Genomic DNA, 15,120 nt, shown 5'->3' on the forward strand with positions numbered 1-15,120 from the left:
ATTAACATACTATATTATTAAGGATTTATTTTAATTATGTAATAAAATGTTACAATTGACTAATTTTTCAAGATATATTTTTTAGTTATGTTATATTTTTCATCTATCTTATCAACTAGTTTTTATCAAACGTGATTTTTCATCAGCTAGTTTGCCAAACATAGTCATTTTAACTGAAAATTGACCAATATAAGCCAATTTCTCCAACCAAATTCATTTTTAGCCATTTTTTCAATCAAATTCCTATTTTATGTAGAGTTTACACAAATGTCTTAACGTATTTGCGTAAAACTTATATTCAGTGGTTGTTTGTTTATTTCTTAATAGTTTCATTAAAAGGCAACATCTGAAACTTTAAGAGGTTAATCTTGTTTGACAATTTTTTTTTTGCTTCTTAATGGTTCAAAAAACTCTGAATGATTTCATGAGTCTACCTTAAACATTCAGCGTCCTAATTTTATTTTGCACTATATCATGAGGGCCTTTTAATCATTCTGACCACTTAATCATTCTGTACTAAAACATTAACAACAGAGAAACAACCATTAAAAGTAAAATTGGTTAAGAAGATTAGCGATTTTGTTGAATTTTCCCTTTTTAAAAACCGAAAAAAGACAACCACCCAACATTGGCGGCAAACCGAGAATTGATTTCTGGAATTAATTTAAAAAGGTGACGTGGGCGGTGAAGTTGATAACATACCATTTGAAATTTGATCGATAGTGACCCAAACCAAATATTTATTTTGATAGACCATTTTACCCTTTCAATTTAAATATAATTTTTAAACATGTCGTATTCTGATTTTTTTTTATTAAATATGATTTTTATTAGTTTATTTAAGAAAAAAACCAAAAAAGTTATAACCATTGAAGACACATTTTATTGTCCCCCATGTATAATACTTGGACCCTGGGTTTTTCTGTTGTTTAAGAATTATTATTTTAAATATTTAATTAAGAGCAAACTGTATTAAAAAGTAACGTATTTTAACTTAATTTTTATTTTGGGTAACGTATTTTTAAAACTTTCATTTTGATACCCAAGATGTAAAGTTTTAAACATTTAAGTGTCCGGGTAACCGGTTGAAGCATTAACCGGTTATCATGCTGATGTGGCAAGTGATGTGGTGTCTAACTCAGTATTATTTGCTGACGTGGTTAGTGACATGAAATTTTTTTGATCTAAAATTAGTCTCAACTGGTTACTCGAATACTTAAATGTTTAAAACTTTACATCTTAGTTACTAAAATGGAAGTTCTGAAAGAACGTTAGCCAAAATAGAGAATCAAGTTAAAGTACGTTGTTTTTTTTCCATACAATTTGCTCTCTAAATAGCTATAATTCTTACGTGGATTAGATTTTGACTAATTTATCTCTCTCTCTCTCTCTCTCTCTCTCTCTATATATATATATATATATATATATATATATATATATTTTTTTTTTTAAATTAGGTCTTGATTGCGGACGAGGATCAGGCTTTGACCAGAAAATAAACCAAGGACGGGATGTTAATCAGGCCAGGGGCTGTTACTAAAAAACGGGGCGGGGGCCAGGGATTACAAAACCGCTCCATCCTCGCCTCATTGCCATGCTTACGTCATAACTTTCATTCTTACCGTTAGATTTTTAGTTATGAAGTGAATACTGATATTAAACAAGACAGTATAACTTAGAAGAGAAAGACATGGTTGCATATATATATATCAAAAGGGATATGATAATAAATAAAGTGGTCCATGATACATAGATGACATGCCAACTCAATTAATTAATTAATGCAATTAATTGCCTTTTTTTTTCTCATTTCATATCAATCATTTTCCCTCAACCAACAAAATTTGTATTGATTTTGGATCATTTGAGAACATTTGTAAGGAATCTTAATATTTATATCAATTTTAAATTGTTTTTTTTTTCTTCTTCTAAATATTAATTTAACAAAAGGGTATATTAGTCTTTTTATGTTAGAAAATCGGTTACACGGTCACATGTGATTTGTTACAAGTTAAATTCTGGTGTATAAATAAGGTATTGATCTTGTACTGTTTTTCTTTATTCAATGAAATCAGAATAAAACTACTGATTAATATACTAATTAATAGTAGTTAAACCACAAGGGTGGTGAATGACTGGTTTGAGCTTAAACCCTAAAGGTTAAAAGTGTCTCGAAGTCTCAGGTTCAAAGCGAAAGAGAAATAAAATTTATCTTGTGGCCACGGAGGTTTAAATGTGGTGACTCCGGGCTATCCGGAAAGCAGATGGTCGACCTATGATTAGTTGCTCGCATAGCAGGTTGGGTATACAGGTTAATAAAAAAAATTAATAGTTATCGTAAGATAATCATACCATTGCAATTGATCGAGTTCTCCTCATAAAAATATCAGATATCTATTAAATTTTTGTATGATAAGGGTAACTTCAATCATTCCTCCATAATTTGTTCAAAATAAAGAAAAAACAGTTAAAAAAAACCTCAAAAAATTACTTTCCACTCTAACAACTTCTTCATCTTCAAGATTACAACGATAACCACAAGGGTGGTGTTCAATTGGTTTAAGCGTGGACTCTAGATCAAAAGTAATTGGAGGTATCAGGTTCGAATCAAATGAGGAATAAAAATTCCCTTGTGGCAATGGATGTTCAATTTTTCTTATTACAACAATGTACTATAAAAATTTTACTCGTTATAGCATTGAGTAACCTTTTAAATTAAATTTACTCATTATAATAGGTTTCTTTGTCACCTTATCGTCCATGGAGGCTGTCTATATGTACGATAATGCTGACATGCCATTTCTTATTACAACATTGTACTTTCAAAATTACTTTATTATAACATCACCAATTTCTATTACAGTATTGTATTTTTAATTTTAATATTTTCTTATCATTTAATACATTGTAAATTCAATCAAATATGTTTATTAAAAATTATAATATAAAAAATTAAACATGTTTATAAAAAATCACTATTTCATAAATATTCATAAAAAACAATGTTTAAATTGTACACATGTTAATTTCTGATATTATAATTTTTATGAATATTTTTATTAAAAATATTATATTCAGCATTTTATTAAAATTTCAGGTCAATAAAATGATAAATTTATGATAATTAATTTAGAATAATATAGTCACGGGAGACTCTCGTTTGACTCTAATTACTTCACAATATCTGTCCTGATTTAAAAAACAATAATATTAAAAAAAATCTATTTTATTATTATTATTATTATTATTATTAATTTAGAATATTTTCTGTAAGTAATAATCACACCAATATCTATACTATACTAGAAGGGTACTCGCGCAATGCAGCGAGTTATATTTCGATTTTAATGTTCTATTCTATTTTTTGTCTCTATTGATGTTATAATACGTTTTTATGTGTTTTCACGAAAGTAAAATGATTTTATTTTTGAATGAAAATATCATAAAAGTTTGAAAAAAATATATATATCAATGTTAATATCAAATCAACTATTTAAAAGTTCACATTTTTAATGTAATTTCTTTAATTTATTTTTTTAATTATAATTTAATTTAAGTTTAATAATGAAATAATTTATTTTTGGTTTAATAATATAATATTTTACAGAGATAACAATTAAGTATTTTGTTAGAACTCAATGATTATCCTAATTATATTTTAGATTTTTAATGTTTAAAATGAGATGTTTATCCTGTATTTGATTATGTTTATCTGCAGTTAGTTATACGAATTCAGATATAGAGTTTTAATAAATTATACTTACGCACAATCTACTTGTAATATTGAGTTTTAAGTAACATGCATTAATAAACAGTACTTTATGCATAAAAATGGTTTTTAAGAGTTTTTGTCAAATGCTTTATAATATAGTATTACTAACTGCAGATAAACATAATCAAATAGAGGATAAACATCTTATTTTAAAATATAAAAAAACTAAAATATAATTAGGTAATTATTGAGTTCTAATAAAATAATTAATTATTATTTTTATTAAAAAATTAYATTATAAAACCAAATATAAATTACTTCGTTATTAAACATAAATTAAATTATAATAWAAAAATTAAATTAAAAGATTACACAAAAAAGGATAAATTTTAAATAGTTAATTTCATACTGATATCGATATATTTTTATCAAATTTTTATGATAATTTCAATTTATATTTTATTCAAAAATAAAAACATTATCGTTTTTTCAAAATTGAGATAAATAATAAAACAAAATATTAAAATCAAGATGTATTTCATCATATTACACAGTTACCATTCTAGTTTGCCTATAAGCCTTTTGTTTGTTTGCATAAAGAAAACCGATTACAATTCCAAAAAAACATACCAAAACTTTTTAATTGCTTAATTTCTGAATAAAATTCGCAAAACTATCCTTAAAAATTAAATTATAATACTAAATATTTCCAAAAAAATTAGAGAAAAATTGTGAACCTAAACTTTGCTGTAAAATATGCACAAATTCCTCCCAAAACCCTGCCCAACATTTACCATTTTCAGTTCAAACCATGGCCTAAACAAACCCGAATCCTGTGGATCGACGAAACACGCTAACTTGAGCTCGTTTCATTGATTCTTAACGGCCACTCCGAGCTCGGAGTCGTGGAAGAACGTGACGTGGTGGTATACGATATCCCCATCTTGGTCATTGGGCTAGATGTCGAGGAGCTGCTTAGCCCTTGAGACACGAGGGCCCGTGCGTTTAAAAACGGCGGTTGATGTGGGACCGGGATTTCTCGATCTTCGCCTTTTGTAGTCAAGTACTCGATCACCTCCGTCATTGATGGCCGTAAAGTTGCCGATGCTTGTGTGCATAAAAGCCCGATTTGCAGCACTTCTAATGCTTCGTGTTCTGGGAAATTGCCATCGAGCAACGGATCGATTGCTTCGGCAACGACGCCTTCTTTGTATAGCTTCCAAACCTGTATAGAACAAAGGTGGTAAACACGATGCATTATAGCTTAGGGTGTGCAGAAAGTCATTTGATCCAATTAGATCCAATAGACCCTAATTCGATAGTTAATCATAATTAGATCGGATTTGATCCAAAAATTTCAACATCAACCACAAGGATCGTGCCTGATTGGTTTGAGCTTGGCTCCAAAGGTCAAAAGTACCAGGAGGTCCTAGGTTCAAAGCCAAAGAGAAATAAAAATCCCCTGTGACCACGGAGGTTCAAATGCGGTGACTTTAGGCTATCTGCAAAGCAGGTGATCGCCCTGGGATTAGTCGGCTCGCATAGCGGGTCGGATATCCAGGTTAATAAAAAAAATCAACATCCATATTAGATCAGTTGGTCCAATCCAACCATATTGGATTGGTTTGTTCGGTGTTAATTGAATTGGATCAACCGACAACATTGATCATTTGATGGATGATTGGATAGGATCGGATCCACCAAAATCCGTCGTGTTTCAACCTTTGAACACCCTTATTCCTGCTTGTCCCGTTCAAAGATGAACAAAGAGATTAGAAAAATGTACGGGTGTCGAGCTTACCGTTTGTAAAAGCGAACCCGCGTCTTCTATGAAGGCGTTATTTCTTTTGCCACATGCGATTTCGAGAACCACGACTCCAAAACTAAAAACATCAGCCTTTTCCGTAAGTTGTCCACGGACTATGTATTCCGGTGCCATATACCCTCTGAAATGATGCAAAAAATAGCGAATTATTTTCTTTCCGAACCATCGTGCTACCAAAAAAAGGGTATTTTTTCGGACGCTTGCTTAAAAACAATGGTTTGCAACAAAAAACTACAAATCATGAACCGAAAATGAATGGGTAATGAGGAATTTTCAAACAAAAATCACACGTAACGAGCCCAATATTTCCCGAATGAGAATCGTTTTGATGATTCTTATTCGTATTTTGGGATGTAGGCAGATCTGTCCTTTGCTTAAACAGATATTTTCAAACCAAGACGCGTGAAATCGAGATATTTGCTTACAAGGTTCCAGCAATGCCGGTGGTGAGATGACTCCGATCGGCCCCAAAAGTCCTCACGAGGCCGAAATCCGCGATCTTTGGAGAAAAATCTTCGTCTAGAAGAATATTGCTGCTCTTGATGTCTCTATGGATGATTCTTACATGACACCCTCCATGAAGGTAAGCCAGACCTTCTGCTGTTCCAAGAATCACCCCCATCCTCTGCTTCCAGCTCAGAATCTGTGTTCTATCGTTTTCTGCAACCGTTAAAACGATTTCCGTCATATCAAAAATCGCAACATGTCTCTCCGTCAATCGGTCCCAAAAACCCATTTATGATAGATTCATCGATATATAATGGGTAACTAAAAGTTTGGACGCTGACACGATAGGATTGAATCGGACAGGACAGGACAGGACAGAACTGGAGAGAGTGAGGTAGGCGCGTGAAGAACTTCACCAAGGTTTTAGGGTTTTAATTTGACAAGGGTATTTTGGTAATTTACCAATCTTATATCATTATCCATCATTTTGTACCACCTATTTTGGTTGGACAGAAAAACTGCATTTTTGTCCCACTCCGATCCTGTCTTGTCCCAGTCTACTGTCGCATCAAAAGTGAAACAAGTTTTATCTCCAAAATCGAATAATTCCTCCGTCCCAAAATAAATGTCTACATTTCTATTTTAGTTTGCTCCCAATTAAGTCTCTATTTCAAAAAAGGGTATTTTTTTCCAGTTCTACCCTTTATAAACTCGTTACTCCTTCTATTATCAAGGGTAAAATAGTCATTTAATTAATAAAAAAAAAGAGTAATAAATACACATTTCTAAATCTATATGTTTTTTTTCATTGTGCACATTTATTTTGAGAGAGAGAGAACTATTAAAGTAGGTAAGAGGAGGAAACAAAAATTACCGAAAAGAAAACGATCGAGGCTCTTGTTTGGAACGAACTCATAGACTAAAAGACTTTCGGGCCCTTCGATACTGCAAGCCAAAAGCTTGACGAGATTTTTATGTTCGATTGCACTAATCAAGTTGACCTCGTTAAAAAAATCATCGACCCATTGTCTCGTGGTGAAAAACAATCGTTTTACAGCAACAACATCTCCGTTAGGAAGCGTCCCTTTGTAGACCGAACCCGCTCCTCCTTGGCCTAATTTATTAGAGACATCAAAGTAGTTTGTTGCTTTCTCGAGTGTTTCGTACTTGAACTTCAGTCCTGCCTTATTGTACGAATTCGATAGCAGTCCCATGTTTTTCCGCTCTGTCAACGAAAGTCAATTTCGGTTATTCGAGTCAAATGCATCATTTAGTAGTTAATTTTTTAATTTTTAAATCACTACTCCCTCCGTCCCAAAAATAAATGACTACAAAGAAAAATGACACAGTTTTAGAAAACTGTAATTATTACACTTTTTAACTGACAAAAAAAAAGCATCCCTTTATTAGAGAGAGAGATCTTATAATTAAGGGTTAAATAAAAAAGTAGACATTTACTTTTTAAAAGTGGACAGAGATACCCAAAATAGTAATGTAACCATTTATTTTGAGACTGTGGGAGTAAATAACAATTTTACCCTTTATAATAAAGAGATTAATAAATTTAGCCATCTCATAATTAAGGGTAGAATTGGAAAAATGGGTATTTACTTTTGAAAGTGGACACATATTTTGAGACAGAAAGAGTATATAATATTTATATACCACAGATACTCATACACATTCTTCGGTTGGGCTCTACCAGTAACCTGGGTCCCACTAGACCAACAGGCCTTTGGTTCGTTTGTGAATATTAAGATTGAGGTTTACCTTGTTTAAGCTTTGATATTCTTATATATGCTGCATAACTAGCAAAACCAGAGATCATAAGGAAAGCAACTGCAGCCAAGACAACAGCTACTTTGGCTCCTGGACTAGAAAGCCCTGCAAAAAATTGGAGAACTAAATGTTAAAATTACCATTATACCCCTCCATCAATATAACAAAAATGAAATATTATGCACACACCTAAATCAAACAAGCCGTGTATAAACCAGGAAATTAATGGGGTGGGGCCACGTTGGATGGGACTCGGGAGAGAGAAGCATATGGCTATATAGGACTGGGGGAGAAACCATGTAAGATGGGGGTGAAAATAGAAAATTTAAGCTAGTCAACAAAAGTTTTTGGTTTTTGACTAGGGGCCTTTCCCCCGGTGCTTAAAGACCGGATCCGCCCCTACGTGTATCGATATATCCCATCAGAAGGTGGGGTCCAGAGGTGTGGGTGAGGGTGAGATGTAAGTAGACGAGACCTTTTAACTCCAAAAAAAAAATATAGTTTCCAAGAAATAATATCTCAAAAACAAAAAAACTACTTTCAACTATTACAGTTTCTCCATTTTAGAAAATACAATTTATTTATCATCATTAAATATAAATAATATTAAAAAAGTAAATTGGTGAGCTCGTTATAAGTACAAAATTGTTGACTACCAATAATTTCCACCGTGGGAATTAGAAGTTACTGGGATTGGTTCTTTGGGCTTGGCTATTGGAGTTGGATGTAATTTTTTTTAAAATATTTTTTTACAAAAATTATAAAATAATTGTTGGAGATATCCTTAAAATTCAAAACACCATTAAATTATATAAAAAAACAACTCATATTATTGATTTTAAAATGCATTTTTTATATGCCAAATTGGAATACCAGACACCCTAAAAAAGGCATAAAAAAAGTGGACCAAAGCCAAAAAGTCAACAAAATAACTTGGAAATGTCTTCCAAGTAGGTGACTTAGAAAGCACCCAAATTCATTGAATAATGATCCCAACTAATACCAATATAATAAGACAAGATGAGCTCATTTTGAGCAACCCAAAAGAGGTTTGACTTTTAAAGGTCAAATGTATTAGAGTTATATAAGTTCCAATTTTCACAATCAATTTTCTTTTTTTGAATAAAAATTGTTTTTTACGTTAAACCGTGACGACATACTACGATAATAAGCGTTTTCGGAACAAAAATCCGGAACATACCGAAGTCGATTTTGAATGTCATAACGTTTGACTTTTGAAAAAAGGAAGCAATCTAGAAAAGGAGTCAAAATAGATAAAAGTCAAAGTTAAGAGAAGCCATTATATTTGAAAAATGCACAATTTTGAGAATCTTATCAAAGAAAAAGACTTGAATCAACAAATGTTTTTAAAATTATATATATAACAATTTAAAGAAAATATATTAAAGACTGAATTATGCTTTCGGTCCCTGTAGTATGTCAAAAATTACGACTAACATCCCTATACATTATTATGGTCCCTTTAACCAACGGAGTTAACAAAATCCGTTAACCCAACTGACTCAAAAGGTATTTGATCTTTTACGCCTATCTTTTTTGTCTTTTTCCTATTATAAAATATATTATATAATCTAATCCGATATCTTTTTTATGTTATATATACAAATATATACACACACCACACGTGTAAAAGCACCAAAATGCTTCCCGAGTTAATCGGGTTAACAAATTTTTGTTAACTCTGTTAATGAAAGAGACCACGACCCTATAAAATTGAATACCACAGGGACCATATCCGTAATTAAATAGAGTATAGGGACGTTATCCGTAATCCTTGACATACCACAAGGACCAAAAGCATACAAGGATGAGCCATAACCTAACTCCAATGACCATAAGATGAGAAACATAATCATATTTAATTTATTTATTATTAAATACCATTTTCGGCATTGGGCAACAAAATTGAAAAGGGTTTCCAGATCATTTAACAAGGACTTGATCATTAGACCAAAAAACACATAGATTGACAAAAAATGCATCCATTGGTTGAATAGGTGAGCATTTGGGCATTGGGATCACAAAAAGATTGAAAATGGTTTCCAAATGATTCAGAAACTTGATCATTAGATCCAAAAAAAAAACACAAATTAACAAGAAATGCTTCCAAGAATTCAAGAAAGATGCCCAGATGACATAAAAGAACGAAGAACATGAATATGAACCAAATAATGGCCAAAAAGATGGATTTTGCAGGATTTAGATGATCATGGGGATTCACTAAAGAAAACCCAGAAAGGTAAGGTAATCATGTAGAGAAGAAAGTAAGTGAAATACCAGAATTACCCCTATCTGCTAGAGGATCAGTATTCATAAACCATGCCCTCTGACAATAAAAACTAAAAATTCAACCTTGATGAAAAAGATGGATTTTGCATGATTTAGATTGTATGGAATCACCAAAGAGAATCAAGAAAGGTAAAATGATCATATGAAGAAGAAAGTACGTGGAATACCAGAATTACCCCTATCTGCTAAAGGTAAAGGATCATAATTCATAAAAACATGCCCAGATAACAAAAACAATGAAGAACATGAATATGAACTAAAAATTGATCAAAAAGACAGATTTTGCAGGATTCAAATGATTATATGGATTCACCAAAGAGAACCCAGAAAGATAAAATGATCATATGGAGAAAGTAAGTGAATTACCAGAATTACCCCCATCTGCTAGAGAGTCATTATTGAAGAATTTCTGTGTAGAATACCTCAAAAAACATCCAGCATTCATACTCCTTCCTTCTCTACTTGGCAAACAACGTCTAGCTTCAGTTTTTGCTTTATTCAAACAAACCCTACATTCTTCATTACTCAAACTCTCCCAACATTGAGCCAATCCATAAACACCCCTCAATTCCAAAACCCCAAATCCATTATCCCTTAATGCAATTTCAGTAAGATTTTCAACCAAATCACCAACAGTCCTCTGAAATTCCAAAACCCCACCTTGGAAATCACTCCAACTATTGTTCCCCAAGCTCGAATTACAATTTCGAGTATCCATGGCTGAATCTGTAGCTTCATGGTAAAAGCTGTAATTATCATAACGAATAAAACATCCATCGAGAAAGTACCGACCGGAGGTTCTGGGGAGGCAATTGGGGACGGCGGTACGGCTGACGGCGTAGCAAACAAGGCAATCGGTGCGGGAAAGATCACGGTGGCATTGGATTAATGCGAAAAAAGGAGGTAAAGAAGCATCGGTGATGTTTGCAACAGCGAAGTTGTTATTGGAATTGTTGAGATTACTTGAAAGTCCTTCCATTGCTTGTACGAATGTTGGGATGAAACTCGACGTCGTCGCACGGCCGGTGCCACATGAGAGATTACCGGCGACGGTGACCCGGGGATCGGAATCGGCGGTGAAAAATGAGAGATTGAGGGAAAAATAGAGTACCCATGTGAAGAAATTGGGAGGAAATTGCGTATGTTTGTTGGGAAATCGATTGAGAGGTTGTATTTCAGATCTTGATTCTCCTGCTGCCATGTTTGATTTGGGGATTGTTGTTCATGTGGGTGGGTTTTTGGAATGTATAAAAGGGGATGAAGAAGGTGAAAAAAGTGAGAATTGTGGGAGGGGAGTCAAAGGTTTAGAGCCGATTTCACACGGTTTTTTCTCTCTCTCTCTCTCTCTCTCTCTCCTGTGCATCAAACAAAGCAGTCGATCAGGTATGATTCTTCACTGTTTTTTTGGCTTTGAAAAATGGCCGACTTTTTTGTTTTGTTTTATTTTACTAAGAATTAAAAATATAAAAATATTATATATTATAATTTAAAATATATAAATATAGTGATGTTTTCAAGTGTTTTATGGGGGAAATGATATTTAGATAAAAAAGTTGATTATCTGGTTATCGGCAATCTCAATTGATCCATTACAGAAGCTGTCTTCAAGGGCATTTTTTTGTCTCGTTCACTTACTAAGGCTAGTGGGTGTGGCGTTATCCTTTTAGGTGTTTTTAGCGTACCGTAGAAAAGGCTAAAAAGTGGGTGTGGTCGGTTTGGGTCGGTTCTAAATCGGTTTAGGTTCCAAATCAATCTTTTTAAAATCGGGCTACTTAATTCCGGTCTTAGTCCTGATAAAAAATCCTATGACTGATCCTAGACCCGGTAACCGTTCCCAACCTTAGGCTCTACTTGGTTTTTAATTTTTTTAACAAAAGTGTATACGTATTTTTATAATAACAATCTTTAAAAAATAACATTGAAGTATACTTTAAATAATACATTTACTTGAAAAATCTTAAATTTTTTTGAATTAAATTTTTTGAAAATCTTGTAAAAACACTCGAAAATATAATTAAAAAATCTTGAAAAACTTATAATGTGGTTTATAAAACCTTTAACAAATAGAAAAATTGGTTTAGAGTGAAACTCGTCTTGAAATTCCATAAAATCTGTAACTGGTTTCAAACCGTTAGCCCTTTCGAATACTCACATGGTCTTTGCAACATCTTGTCGATTACTCATTCTTGAATTGAACAAGGATTAAAGCAGCTTTTGTTTAACTTTGATATTTTACTTTATATGTCAGATATTTTGTTCTTTTTTCTAAATTATATCAGTATTATTATTTAACTAGGTTCTAAGTAAATATAAAAGTGTTTCCTAACACATATATTGTAACAAGGGCAAATTGCATGAAGAATTAGCGTAAACTTTAACTTGATTTATATTTTTTGTAACGTACTTTCGAAACTTTCATTTTTGTATCTAAGATGTAAAGTTTTAAACATTTAAGTACTCGGGTAACCTATTGAAGCATAAATCGGTTACCATGCTGATGTTTCGAGTGATGGGATGAAATTGGGTTGGATAGCAAATAATATTGAGTTAGATACCGCATCACTTGACACATGAGCATGGTAACCGGTTAATGTTTCAACCGGTTGCCCGAGTACTTAAATGTTTAAAACTTTACATCTTATATACCAAAAAAAAAAGTTTTGAAAACACGTTACATAAAATAGAAATCAAATTAAAGTACGTTACATTTTTATGCAATTTATCCTTATAACAATTGTTTTTAAATAGTCTTCATTCATAAAACGGAAGACAAAAAATTGTACCATCTAAACGAGTTAGATAACATATTAAAATTGATTAATATTAAAATAAATAATTTTTAAAACGAGTTAAAATGGGTAGGTTAAGGTTGACCTGTCACGAGTTTTTTTTCAAAATTTTAATTTCATAGATAATTAGTTTATTAAATAATACAGAACAAAAGTAGTTTTGACGAACCTGTTATTTTTGTCGAGCGGATGCACCTTTAAGTTTTATCAGTGGTGCACAAAGTCATCAGATGCATGTGTTTTTAGCCAAATTCCACTATTTCGAGAGATTCTTTAAGATTTTTGATTGATATCAAATGATTTTTATGTTTTTGCTTTATTTTGAAAGATATTTTTTATTTTTCTGGATGATTTTGAGATTTTTTTTTTAATTTTTCTATCAACGTTTCTTGCATTTTCTAATATCTCAAACACTGCTCAAAGTTCAACAGAAAGACTTCTGATGCCCCCAAAAAGATCTACTTGGAATTTAACAGATTTGCACCTTTTGTGAGGTTTGAATCTTTGCCCTCCTAAGAAGCCAAAGACTTACATACCACAATGCCAAAGGCCCTTTGGTTATAATAAATATTTTTTAGTTCTATAATAACATAAATCGCACAACTATAACTATAAGGGTGGTACCCCATTGGTTTAAGTTTGAGCTTCAAAGGCGAATAATACCTGGAGGTCCCGGTCTGAATCCAATGAGAAATAATAAAAAATTCTTATGGCCACGAAGATTCAATACGATGACTCATGGCTATACGTAGAACAGGTGTGCCTCAAAATTGATCTACTCGTATAACGAGTTGGATATTTAGATTAATAAAAAAAATTACGCAAGAGCTAAAACAAAATCCTATTAGGTTATTAATTAGGACACCATGGGATTAGCAGTTATAATCACGATGGGAAATCATGCGGGCCGCATCCAATGTGTTCCCTACGGTATCATTGGTACTTTGACAAGTGACACGTGTATTATTCAAATATAACAATTTCAAATCATTCATATAAAAACAAATCAATTTATTTTATTTTCATTTTTAAACAATAAAAGAGCTGTCACAAAATATATTTCAAATATATATTTATATTATATTATAAATCATTTGATAAAAAAATTTAAAAACCAATTTTTTATATATAAAATATTGTTTATTGATATAGAATGTGTATGAGTACATCTTATTAAAGTTTTATATTGAATTCGTGTAACTAACTACAGATTAATATAATTAAATACATGATAAACATCATTTTAAATATAAAAAATCTAAAATATAATTATGAAAATTATTGAATTCTAACATAATATTTAGTTATTATCTAAAGAAAATTATTTTATTAAACCAAAAATAAATTAATTTGTTTTTAAACTTCAATTAAATTATAATAAAAAATTGAATTAAAGAAATTACACAAAAATAAACTTTTAAATAGTTAATTTGATACTAACATCGATTATTTTTTTCAAAATTTTAAAATATGTTTCATTCAAAAATAAAAATAATTTTTTTTCTCAAAACCATATAAAATTGCATTATAACATCGATAAAGCTAAATATAAAATGAAACATTAAAATCAAATTGTATCTCGCTGCATTGCACGAGTAGTCTTATAGTAATCATTTAAATCGTTTTATTTTAAAATATTATGTATTTTATAATTATGTTTAAAATGCATTAGATCATTTTAAAACGATGTTTTTATAATAACTTACTTTTTGTACTTCTTTTTCTTGACATATAACTTCCAATTCACCAAATTAGGAATTTAAATAAAAATCAATTATAACAGTTCTTATGAGAACCATCTTATGTAGGTCTCATGTATTTTACTTAGGCAAATTGTATGAAAAAATAACGTACTTTAATTTGTGCTATAGTTTTACACAAATTGATGAAAATGCCATAAACATATATAAAATAGGGCCCCAAAATTTTAGATGTCATGTTCAAAATCCCACATTTAACATGCTAAGGGACGGCCATGATCTCAACAATTATGTTATTTTAAAAAAAATTGGAGATTTGCAAGAAGAAGGAGGAGAAGAAAAATTGCTCCAACAACTTTGCTAAATGTTTATTTAAAATAGAAAAAAAAAACGAGAGAGAACAAAAAAATCTCCAAATTTAATAAAACATAAATAAAATATACCATACATGTTGGAGTTGGTCTTATCATACACTTTTTTATGTTAACGAAATTTTGATGCTCACAGTTTTTTTTTTTTTTTTTTTTTTTTTTTTTTTTTTTTTTTTTTTTTTTTTTT

The 15,120-nt window shown here is 31.1% G+C and overlaps 1 protein-coding gene across 1 annotated transcript; it reads right to left on the minus strand.

The window, feature by feature from the left end:
- Positions 1–4,326: 4,326 nt before the first annotated feature.
- On the minus strand, positions 4,327–11,337 carry LOC112515444 (cysteine-rich receptor-like protein kinase 42). The gene is made up of 6 exons (XM_025122273.1): positions 10,440–11,337; positions 7,755–7,868; positions 6,859–7,209; positions 5,963–6,197; positions 5,514–5,658; positions 4,327–4,937 (listed from the first exon to the last, which is right to left on the minus strand). The coding sequence occupies exons 1-6, from the start codon at positions 11,272–11,274 to the stop codon at positions 4,566–4,568; spliced, it is 2,052 nt and encodes a 683-aa protein (XP_024978041.1). The 5' UTR covers positions 11,275–11,337; the 3' UTR covers positions 4,327–4,565.
- Positions 11,338–15,120: the final 3,783 nt, after the last annotated feature.

Source organism: Cynara cardunculus (assembly GCF_001531365.2).
Source record: "Cynara cardunculus var. scolymus isolate 2C chromosome LG 7, CcrdV1, whole genome shotgun sequence".
NCBI lineage: Eukaryota > Viridiplantae > Streptophyta > Magnoliopsida > Asterales > Asteraceae > Cynara > Cynara cardunculus.

Excerpts from the sequence above, each read along its gene's own strand:
- LOC112515444 (XM_025122273.1), bottom strand. The coding sequence starts at position 11,274 with ATGGCAGCAGGAGAATCAAGATCTGAAATACAACCTCTCAATCGATTT. Across the intron at positions 7,869-10,439 it reads AGCAGATGGGGGTAATTCTG|GGCTTTCTAGTCCAGGAGCC; the intron begins GTAATTCACTTA and ends AATTTTTTGCAG. Across the intron at positions 7,210-7,754 it reads AATATCAAAGCTTAAACAAG|AGCGGAAAAACATGGGACTG; the intron begins GTAAACCTCAAT and ends TTTCGTTGACAG.